Source organism: Charadrius vociferus, unplaced genomic scaffold (assembly GCF_000708025.1).
Source record: "Charadrius vociferus isolate BGI_N301 unplaced genomic scaffold, ASM70802v2 scaffold92, whole genome shotgun sequence".
In the NCBI taxonomy this organism is placed as follows: Eukaryota; Metazoa; Chordata; class Aves; order Charadriiformes; family Charadriidae; genus Charadrius; species Charadrius vociferus.
The window spans coordinates 6,119,240-6,131,117 of NW_009647874.1; the positions used below are offsets into that span (position 1 = coordinate 6,119,240).

Genomic DNA, 11,878 nt, shown 5'->3' on the forward strand with positions numbered 1-11,878 from the left:
TAGAAGAGAAAGAATGATTTAACGAGGCTTCCCCCTTTCTTTGGCAAGCCAGCAAAATTATTGTAAAGAACACAGAATTAATTATTTGGATTCATAAAACCAGAAGAAACCCACTTGCTTAAAGTAGAATAAACACCAGGCAGTCTCACTTGGATTTTCAGTGGCTTTGAATTTGAGTTTGCTTTTACAGCAGCACCAGCAGCATTCTCCCAGCTTGCTAACCCAAAGCCTCTGCTACATTTTTCTATCACCCTTTGGGAGACTGACTCCTTGTCCCTCCTGTGTGTACCAGGGAGAGGAGGGGAGGGTCTTATTCCCTTGTCAGCAGTAAACCTTTCTTATAACTCTAGAAAGCATGAGCAGAAGTTCTTCAGTCCTTCGGCAAGCATGGCTGGTGGGCAACCTACTGGAAGCGTTACTTAAGTGGAGGAAGGTTTATACACAATTTGGTATGACAGTGAATAATACCATCTTTCCATTAACACCCGCTCTATCCTGATAGCAAAATAGCATTATTCTAGACAACTCCCACACTTTCAGCTTTCAATATGACTGTGCCTAATTATACTGCATGGGTTATCAGCAGCAGAGATGGAGCTTTTTGGTAGTCAAATTTGAGCTAATTGGAGTTTGAGGTTTCTGGAAAGACGTGGCAGAAGGTTTGAGGTAGGAAGACAACTACCTGCTACAAGTACACAGGTTTATCTACCTGGAGGTTTATCTAGATGACCAGAAAAGAGATGGTCAGTGGTTCCGCTGCCACACCACGGTGGATGGGGTGGCCTTTTCCTGTCAGAGCTGTGAGCTTCTCTCGAGGATACTCATAGACTGAGGGGGTGACTGTATCTTTTTACATTCACATTCATGTTTTGACATTTTCTCCATTCTTTTTCTCCCAGGGAGGCTTAGATGCTGAGAGCCTGGCCCATAGTGAGGAAAGCAGGCATGAAGCCAAAAATCTTATATTACAGCTTTTTAAAATACAGACCATGTTTTCTTATGTCTGCATGGAAGACAGATGAGAATCATATCATATATGTGATCCTGCACAATAGATTAACTCTAGACTGGGGTAAATTCATATTATTCCTAATGCGACAGACTTCTTTGGAGGTGGAGACATCCCTGCAGGCTGCATCGGTTTGGGGTGAACTCCACAGGGACACATCTGTCACCCTACTGTGTTTTAAAGCCATATATCTATAACCAGGATGTCTAAGCCAGGATGTCTATAACCATCCTGCTCCTGCACCAGAACCTCTTCTACCTGGGCTGATCTCCCTTAGATACTGGCCAAGCAGTGGCACAGCTATCTGCCTGGTAGCCTTGCAATAGATGTTTTCCCCTGGGGTCCTCCTCCCAGGCAGGGACTGGCCTCAAGCTCTGCTCTTGAGTGCCTGAGTGTTCTCACCAGCTGGTCTGGAATGGGCAGCTTCCCTTCCCTGCCATGGTTTGGAAAGAAAGCAACCTCACAAAGTATTGCTTGGGCATACCTGCGAGATCTGGGTGGAGTTTTGGCACCTTCTGGCCTTTGTCTGAATAACAGATATTTTTTTACAGAAGGAAGTGCTGGGCTTCACCAGAGTAGGAGCCTCTAACCCAGTACAGGTGCATGTATTTAAGTACCTAGCAAAGGCTGCAGTTCAAAACAGAAGCACTGATTTATTTTAGGACCCTCAAGGCTAGGGAGAGCAGAGCATTAAAGCATCTGAATACTTGTTAAGCCTTACAGGCCTATGTTCCTGTGTAGTCGCAATTTCAGTGGAATTTGGTTACAGTGTTCTCGCCAGGAAGTGTCTAGCCAGGCCGAATTATTGTGTGTCGTTGTCAGGAAACAGTATAAACCCAATTATCCCAGTGCCTGGGATCCTTGCAGGAACAGGGAACTGATGAGGTGGGATACATCTGGATCACTGCAGCAAGAAGTCCAGTGCTTTTTTTTTTTTTTTGCATAGAAAGTACCATAAGTAAAAATCAAATTCTCTGACAATCCCAAATCTGCCTACATAAACCCAGCATTCACTGGGGATATCACCACATGAACAACATATACCAGATAAGCATTTAAAAAGGGCGGCTTTCTGCAGCACCTTTTTCAATGGACCCATCTGCTCCTACTTGCCTTCTCCAGATCTAGCTTTGGAATTATTTACAACATGTTGTGAACTTGTAATCGTCTCTGAGATGAGACGGTACCTCAGCTCTAAAGGGAAAGTGACATTCCATCACTTTTTGTAATGCAAATATTTTTAAATAGGGAAGAAATTATTTCAAAGCAGATCACGAGATGTAATTACAGTAACTTTACTGCCCAGCTACAAATACAAGCACATGGAAGGGGTGTGGGCAGCCCTGCATGGCTGCATGGCTAACAAGGGCTGGAGGATTTGTAGATCTTCAACCTCCAAAGCCTGGATCAGTTTCAGCCCTGAATACAGCAGCAACAACTGTCAGATATGTTACAAGAAAGATCTCATCCCATCATTTTCTTTCTAGTGACGGTAGTCCATAATATTTCTCTCAGAAGGTTATCCACTGTTTAATTAACCCCCCAGTTAGGAAATTGTGTCCTGTTCTTCATCTGACTCTGCCTGAAACCATCTTTCAGGCATTGAATGTTTCTTTTCCTTTTGTACACGAGATGCACCCTGGTTTTACATATCTTTTCTGTATGCAAGTATCTATACTCAGTGCTTGAGTCATGTCTCAGCTTCTTGTCAGTGAGCTAAGTAAGTCAAGCTCCTTAAGCTTCAACTCATGACTGACTTATTTTCCACTCCCTGGAGATACTTGTGACCCTCTTTTGAACTCTCTTCACCTCTTTGTCCTCATTATTTCTCTATCTTTTCTGAGGTGTGGACAACAACGTACGAATAGCCATAAACGCTCAGACCAAAGGTGTATCTAGCCAAGTGTCCTGCCTCTGGCAGCACTTCCCACAGGTGCGACAGGAAGACTAACAACAGTGAAAACAAGGTGCAGCTTTCTTCCCTACTAACTGCTCCGGCATCCAAGTGTTCCATTGTGCTATGCTCATATGCTCTTAACCTGAACCAGGATCACTTCCTGTTTTCTGCTTGACGTTACTGGTTGTATGGATCTAGGGACCACCATTTCTTGCCATTGCAGTGCCTCAGCCCACATCGACCAGCTGTCTGTGAAAATTTTTAAGTCCTCCATAGAGCTGAAACTTTCCAAGACAGCTTGGAAAGACTACCTCTAGAAAACAAAACCCGCAGTCTGATGGAGCCGGTGTACACGATCCTGCAAGCTAACCTCTTGCCCTTGATTCTCAAGTCCTTGCCTGGAAAGCCACTGTGTGTTGCCTCCTGCACAGATTGCGCTGGACTAGGATGTGAGTTTTTCCAGAAGGAAACTTTCTGCACCCCCAACTTAAAAAGTGCAGAAGGTGAGATATTAGCATTTGACTGCAGAGCGCTTCCAACTCTCTCTGCATTTCACCTCCTATTTGGAAAGCAGGCCTTGCCTGCTTTCCAGAGATTTTAGTACAATGGACTCAGGCCTACTGTAACATGCCTGCAGTAGTGTTACCTGAAAGTAAAGTTACCTGAAAGATCAGGGTGCCCTAAAAAGTGTGAGATCTGCTTGTGTTAAATAAACATATATTTAAATGTATGGTCAGCTCCTGGATTTTTTGAAACTTTGTGTGCAGAGAAGGCTTAAAAATAAAACCAACATTGACTGTCTTTCTAAAAGAAAACTGAGATTCCCTCATTCTAGCATAATTACTCCAGGTGTTAGGGCTTTAAAAATAACAGCAACATTTATAGAGGAAGGAATGAGTTGGCAGTACTGCCACCACCTTTGTATCCTAGGAGTTCTAAATGACTGTGAGAGAAATCTTATCACATTTGCATCCCCGGGTGTGCAGGTGTTTCCACACCACCACCCGTTCGCTCTGGTACACACACTCCCGCTCTCCTTCCTACAGGCTCGCCCCTGAATCCCGTCTCCACTCCTCAGCATCACAGGCACCGGCACTCACATCCCAGCTTCCTTTACCTACAGCCGTCCCCTGCACGCAAGACCGACCCTCTCATCCGCACGTATATATCCCAAAGTCAGCACACACACCTCAGACCCTGTGCTTGCACGTGGCATCACTTGGTATTTTATCGTGGAGACAGGACAAGACAGAGAAAATCCCTGTTGTTCAGGCACTTGAGGTGCCTGAGTCCTTATGAGGGGGGAAATCAGCAAAAATGCCTTTTGCAGCTTGCTGGGGTTTAGGAGCTGCCGGATAGGTGAGTATGGGTCTGAGATGCTCTTTCCCAAATTGAGTGGTTGCAATGGATTATATTTATACCTCCACTGTTCCAGGCTTTGACAAACCATCCCACACATCTGTTACATTAGAAGGCTTCCACCTAATATTTTTTTGAGCTGGGCATATGGGAACACGATTATATCATCTTTATTTGTTTTTCTCCATTCACTCTCGCTCCTCCATTCTTCCCTTTCCCCACCATTTATCATTTAAGGATCCACTAAAATATTGCACAGTGTTTTTTACTCATCACCGTCTTTTTTTCCCTTCTTGTTGACAGATGCTTACCCCAATTCTGAAGTGATCTATGTGTGGACTAATAGCACCACAACATCTGTAGTGGTGGCTGAAGATGGTTCCCGACTTAACCAGTACCACCTGATGGGACAAACTGTAGGAACTGAAAACATCAGTACCAGTACAGGTAGGGAGAATATTTCCACCCTATGGTTGCTGATAGCTGGAGCAGGAGGGGAGATCCACCAGCTCCAGTTATTTTGCAAGGAAGCCAGGGAATCATCTGTGGGATGTGGGGTGCTGGGGAGATACTGTGCAGGTTCCTGGCTACTCGGCAGAGTCACTGAAAATGCTGCGAGGGTTATATGATGGCTCTTAGGTCTGCCGCGAGGCTGTTGCTGAAGATGCACCCCAGCCCTTGCTATTTAACGGGAACGCTGGAGGAGCTGCACGCGGCTTCTCGGTGACCGCCTCTGCTGAGGCTGCCCGCGCTGTTGCGGGCTTATTTCCCCGTGGGAGGAACTACCCCGGGAGGCAAACACCACCCACGCCTTTGATCCGTTTCAATCATCGCTTTAAAACAATTTGCTTGATGAAACCGCGCGGAGGGGAGGGAGGGGGGGAGGTGGGGCCGTGGCCGTGGCTGTGGCCGTGGCGTGGTGTGTCTCGGCAGCGTGTCCGGGGGACACACACACCACGTGGCCGGAGAGGAGGTGCAAACCCCCGAGGATTCCCATTTCCTCCCGGGCTGCAAGCGGAGGCGCCAGATGTGGCAGCATTAGGGAGGCAAAGAAGCTTTAATCGCAGGCCGGGCACCCACGTGAGCCGTGCCCCCCTGCTTCTTAAGGCTCCCACGCAAGGGCAGCCCTGGGCGCGCATTGGTGGGGAGACTCGCGGGAGGGGGGGTCGAGGCCGGGACAGGGCTCACGTGGGCTCAGCAGGACGGGGGCTTAACCAGGTTATACAATGCGGTCGCCTGGAGAGCATTAGTGGCATCCGACGTGGGGGCTCCTCAGCCTGGGAACGACATAGCCTGCCGTGAAGGGAAAGGGGATAAGGGGCATTTCCACCGCCGCTGGTTGCGTGGGGTTTGGGGAGGGAAAAGGGGGGCAGCCTGCAGCAACGCGGCGGGGAGCAATTCCCGCTGGCAAAGCGGGACAGAGTCTTCTGGTGATGCCCCGTGTCCCTGGTAGAAAATGACAGGCTCTGAGCCGAAGGCAGGGGTTGTAGGGGAGGAGGTAGGAGCCTGTTACTATCCGCAGGAAATTTAGGAGATGTGAAAACAGGTGCACGTCCACTCACACACAAAGTTAGTTTGACGGAAACACGAAGGTGCGTAAAGCTTTCTGCTCCAATGGTCCAAACATGGCAAATAAAGAGGGGGGCAGCTGAGCTTGCCCCCTGCTCTCCAAACAGGAGACAGAGTGAGGGAAAGTACAGGGAAGCCACAAAACACAACCACCGTCTCCGTCCTATAAAGCTTCACCCCCTCCTTTGCCCATTTCAGGAGGCACAAAGCTGTTGCTAAAGCAAAGGTATCTAAAGTCAAGAGAAGCATATAGACAGAGTCAGAGCAGCCACCGCTGCAGGAAGAGGACAGGTACGCTATCTCCCATTACAGAGCAAAGACGCGTTTTTTCCTTACCAGTTTACCATCATAGCCGCGTTGTTTTCCGCAATGAACGGCAGCTCCCCTCTCGCCTTCATCGCTGCCAAGAAAAAGATCCAGAGGATGTACTGGGACATCTCCTACGAGCTCGTCCTGCTCCTCAGAGCGAGAAAACCATCCAACCCAGGCAGTGAGTGCTCCAGCGTGTCAGCTCCGGGATGCTTCCAGTTTGCAGCTTTGCCTGTGAAAGCTCCTTGTACTCCTCAGCCAAGGGAAGCAGGGGACTCTTCAGACAAATCCCAAAGTTTCTGCCCAGTAACCACCTCCCTCCTGTATCTTAAGATTCAGGCTAATAAATGCTTGCTTTCCAACGTCAAGATTTTATATTAATGTCCCGGGTTACATCTGGGCTGGCTGGATTCTGATTGCAGGGTGGATCACAGAGAGCAGGACACAGATTGTAACCGGGGATTAGCAAAATACAAAAATCCGATTTTGCACAGGGAAAGCATCAGTCAGCAATGGATTTTCTGGACTTCATCAAGCTCGTAGGAGGCCAGTAATCAGGGTTACTTATGAACGGCCGTCTAAGGCATTTCTTCCTTCTATTGAATTGTTGAACGTGAAAGAGAAAAAGCAAATAGCTATTGCACAAATCCAAGTGCTTGGATCTTTTGTGGGTTTTTTTGACACACAAGTCAAACTACACAGCCCTTGCAGTTGCATAGGCAAAGTGTTTGAGTATGTCATAGGACATTTATGCTCTCCTTGCCAGCAGGCCTTTTTTTAAATGGAAATGCTGGACCTGCACCAATCCCTTGGGATTCTGTTGATTTTGTAGGCAAGCCACTAAGTTTAGCTGTCTTCTCAGGAAAGATGTCCTGGCGCTCCTAATTTACCAACCAGTTTTGAAATCTGGAACTTTTTAACCGTGCCACAGAAAATAGCTCTGACATGTGCCACCTGTTTGGTTTTTGGGTTTTGGTTTTTTTTTGTGCTAACAACCCCAAATATCGTTCACCCAAAAGAGAAGACATTTGACTACTCAGAGCACTTCCAACAGGCCCAACATCTGTTATGTCCTGGTGGTGCAAGTGCCGAAAACAATTAAATAAGGGATTTGGGTCCAAGTGGATCTTGCTGCTTTCCGCAAATGGTTGCCCAGTTCTGTTCCCCATACCCAGAATCTCTCATCGCTAACTTGGGATCTGCAGTGCCACAAAACAAAACAAAAACCCACTCTTTTATCTTCTGCCAGCTGGAGCCTGAGCTCTGAAATATCCAAAGCCTAGATAATAAAAGAAGCATTCGACTCTTCATTTTGCACCAAATAATTCTGATTTTTTCCCTGAGATGAATCTTTCCCCTGCATCACTATAAAAAGGACACAGGCATTTCTCGTGGGCCAAAATATTCTGGATGTCAGTGTGATCAGGGATGTGGCATCACAGACCTAATGTCAGGATCTTACCGGAACAGCTGTTGCTACACCTAAGTCCAGGTATATCCAGTAAACAAACAAGCTTGGGGGCCGGTCCATCCTCATTAAAATATTCTATCGAATCCCAGCATAATTGTGATGGAAGAATGCATGTAAGATCCTGGAAAGTTTATCAGCATGATCTCCAGAACTCCATCATCTAGATACCAAAAAAATACTGCAGCAGCTTTTAAAGCATAAAAAAAACTTCTTAAGACCAGCAGCAGCAGAGTAGTGTAGCTCTGTGAAGAAATGCAGCCGTTCCTGCTCTAGGGCTTTTCATTAGTGCTAAATTTGTTATTAAAATTGTTTTGTGCAGTGATGAGTGGACCCCATCAGGAACAGGATTCCCTTTTAAGTGCTACATAAACCTATAACAAAAATTAGCTCTTGCTCAAGAAAGCTTATGGTCTACGGATGAACAGTGGCCTTACAGAAGTAAAAGGGAGCTCTGCCCCTCCAACAGAGCCAGGATTTTGTTCTATATAAACAAAAGGCCAACTGGGGCAGCTTTTAGCTTTACTTTAAGCAGTGGTCCCAGGGCATTAAAAAACAAGCTGTGGGGTTTTCTTAAGCCCTAAATCTGCTGGAGGAAGCATCCCTAGCGTTGGCATTTTTGAAAGGGACGGCATGGGAAATTCGGGAAGACACCAGTTGGAAAAAGAGCAAGTACAAAATCAAGGTGATATCATTATTTCAGTGCAGACAACAGCTTTGATAGGCTAAAGAAAATAAGGTAAAAATCAGCTGTGGAGGGCCATCAACATGTAAACTTTCATTTTCTGCATTTTAGAAAGGAAAAACAGGGGTCCTGTTGCTCTGCTGAAGCTGTGTAGATTTTTTTTTATTCTGGCTCCGAAAGCATACTGTCAAAATCAATAATGCACATCGTCACTCCTTAGCAAGCAGGGAAACTGTGACTCAAACGCAGCCCAGTGCAGTAGCAACTGAGAAACAGATTACAGGCACATAGACCCTGCTGCTCCTGGCATATATTAGGGGTAATCCACAAACTGAATGCTCCTAAATAAACAGCAAGTGGGGTTCCTCCTGAGACCACAGCATGTTCAGCATCCCTGGTTCAAAATTACACTAAATGGAAGGGAATTAGACATCGCTTCACAGGGACTTTCTCCCCAGTTTCACAGCATTCCCTGTCCATCTCCACATCTCTCTTTAGGGAACCATTTCACCAGAAAATCAGACTCCAGAAGAAAGTCATAAAGATTGAGGCAGGCTGTCAGCTAAGGTATTTCTGTGCTATTCCAGTCTTTCTGTCTAAAATCCTCAGCACAAACAAGGTCTGTAAACTTCATCCAGAATAACGGAGCTCCTCTAGCATAACATATCACTGCAGCTATACCTGCAAAAGCCCTTTCACTGTAGACCTGTTCTCCACTAATTAGCCATATTGTCACTTCGAAATAATCTGCTGAATCGAACTGCTTAGCAATGCTGGCTGCAGCTCAACCTGAGCTATTCACTCAAGGCAGAAACAGTCTGTTATATATTTTCCTTTTGTGGCTGGTCTACAGAGACTAACAGTCAAGTCTTGCAACAGAGATTATAGCTGTATTTGTTTTATACTTGGAGGACAAGATATCTTTCAGAACAGGCATTACTCTGATTTATCACTACCCAGCTGAATGATGCATGCTTTTAAATTAATTTGGTATCAGTGTGAGTGGAGATATGTTTGGGCTTGAAGGGGTTGGTTGTTTTATATTCTTACATTTTGTTTTTACTCTTATTTTTCCTAGGCAAACTAGTCTGTTTTTAGCTAGCAAGATTTTGGCTCTGGGGAGCAGTTACCATCAATGAATAGCCTTCAGTAACAACTATATGGTTTTACAGGAACAGCCTGAAAGAACCAGTTAAGTTTTGATTTTTTTCTGAAACATTAGGGAAGGTGACAGCTGGTCTGTCGATTTTGGAGTGCATTTTTTTTAGGCTTTTATTGAAATTCAGAGGACCTGACAAAAGCCAGATTAAAGCAATGCTATGAATTTGGCGTATAAAAAAGGCACGGAATTCATCACTGCTGTGGCGGTTTTCAGTGAATTCTCCATGCAGGCAATACAATATTCATTGCACAAATGAACAAGACTTGGCACAACGTCTATCCAGGAACATTCTCTTTCCAAGGGCTAAAGTGTACCAAATTCTAGGAAAACTGGATGCACTGGAGGGATTTTGTTTTCTGGAGGAGCAATCTGATGGGTTTGGGTACTGAGATCAACAAGACCTCCCAGGACCCATGTGCAAAGCTGCATTTTTGGCAACACCAACACTGGGTCAGGCAGGCCCTAAAGTGCGGTGCAGAGGGAGTTCTCATTCTGGAAAACTGATGGCTTGGCAGTAACAGTTGCCCTAATGAGGTTAAGTCCTGCTGCTAAATCAGGTTTCTTAGAGTAGATGGCCTTAATCGTTACTCTGGTAAGACAGTTTGCAGGACTGAGTCAAAACCAGGCAGGACTGAGGCAGTGCCGGATTTTTTAAGCCTGTGAACCTCCAGACGTCCCAGGTGCATAGAAGGGCCACAGCCAGTCAGTGCAGTAGGATCTGTCAGTCGTTGTCTTCTGCTTTTGGGGTCTGAATGTGAAGACCAGCAGGATCTAGCAGCACCTCTGTCTCAAGTCCTGGTTTTCTATAGCACAGAAATCCAGACATATTTCATGCAATTAGGAGCGGCTGACTGGTATCCTCAAGTGGGGGAGTCGGGGTGGAGCTGGCCTGCTTAAGTCCCTAAATCAGTAAGTCTCCCTTATTTTACCCACACGCACATCTATGTGTCTATGATTTTTCTCCTTCTAGGCGAATATACTATTATGACAGCCCACTTTCATCTGAAAAGAAAAATTGGTTATTTTGTCATCCAGACATACCTTCCTTGCATCATGACTGTGATTTTATCACAAGTGTCGTTTTGGCTAAACAGAGAATCTGTCCCTGCTAGGACTGTCTTTGGTGAGTATCCCCCTTTCTCCCAGCACATGGGAAAGAACGATCTGGCTTGTGGAAGTGATTTGCTGTAACAAAACCACAGTGCTCTAATGCTTATTTCTGCTTGACATCTTCTAGATGTTCCCTTGTTCTCTTCCAGTTTAAACTCAAAATCCATTTAAAAACACTGTCTGGGCTTTTTCAGTAAAGTTATGACTGACAGTGCTCAGGAATCAATTGTATGCAGGTTAAGGACAGGAGACAGAGAATCATATTAGAGTGATTTGCAGGGTTTTTTTTCCACTTGGGTAAAATAGTGGATGGTTTAGAACAAAAAAACCCATACATATTATCATATTTAGTGTGTACTCTAGCTAAGCATTTGAAACAGATTTCACTTTAAGACATTTTGTTTATCTATGTTTTAAGATGTTTATCTGGGAAAACCATGTCGAGGTTAATTAGTGACAATTATCTCTATTACCATCAAACAAATTAATATGATTTTGCATTAAGAAAATGTGTATTTACTACAGAAGTTGTCATGGAAAAACCCTTCGGGGTCTCTTAAATTGCTCGATTTATCACTAGAAGATAGCAGAAAATAAATACAGTCTTAAGTGAAGGTTGATGAAATACAAAATTTTCACTAGATGAAAAATGAGGGGAGCGGGAACAGTTTATTATATAAAACTTCATTCAGCTGTTCTTAAAAGAGTCATTCTTCTGTACAAACCTACTGAAATCACTCAGCAGCTTTGATCAAAAAATCAGTTCAGCAAGCTGTATGGAGGGAATACAGGTGCCAGCATCGCTTTGCTGACCAGTGGTACCCATTCCAGGTTTGCAAAGCTGTAACTGAGAGTTGAATTTTTTCCTACTGGGGGCATCCTTCCACAGAGTAAAGAAGTGGCAGCTCTGTCATTTACTGGCCTGTGGGAAAGCAGGAGCTACAGTGTAGAAAATCAATAGCAGCCAACAATTTCATACCTAGAATCTCCATGTAAGAAAATAAAATCAGTAATCCCACTTTATTCTGACAGTTACTGCTGAACGGGTTGCTTACCGATTTTATAATGTGCCACTTAACGAGGGATACTCTGTGCATACCATGTACGTACCATCAGTGTATGGGGATAAAATACCAGTAAGGATTTGGTTTATGTAACAGGTGGGTTTGCGTTAGCTCTAAAAATATTTATTTAAATACACTATAACTAGAGATAACCAGAACACCACAGAAGCAAACACCTGAGGGTGAAGGCTTTCGTTTTTTTCTTGGAGAGCAAAGTATCTTACTCTTTTGGATCATACTATGCAA

At 44.9% G+C, this 11,878-nt stretch overlaps 1 protein-coding gene across 1 annotated transcript in view; it reads left to right on the top strand.

The window, feature by feature from the left end:
• Positions 1 to 11,878, top strand: part of GABRA5 (gamma-aminobutyric acid (GABA) A receptor, alpha 5) — a 58,643-nt gene that overhangs the window by 43,498 nt on the left and 3,267 nt on the right. Inside the window, exons 6-7 of the mRNA XM_009883103.1 lie at positions 4,569 to 4,712; positions 10,429 to 10,581. Of these exons, the coding sequence (XP_009881405.1) occupies positions 4,569 to 4,712; positions 10,429 to 10,581 (297 nt within the window). The remainder of the gene's footprint in view (positions 1 to 4,568; positions 4,713 to 10,428; positions 10,582 to 11,878) is intronic.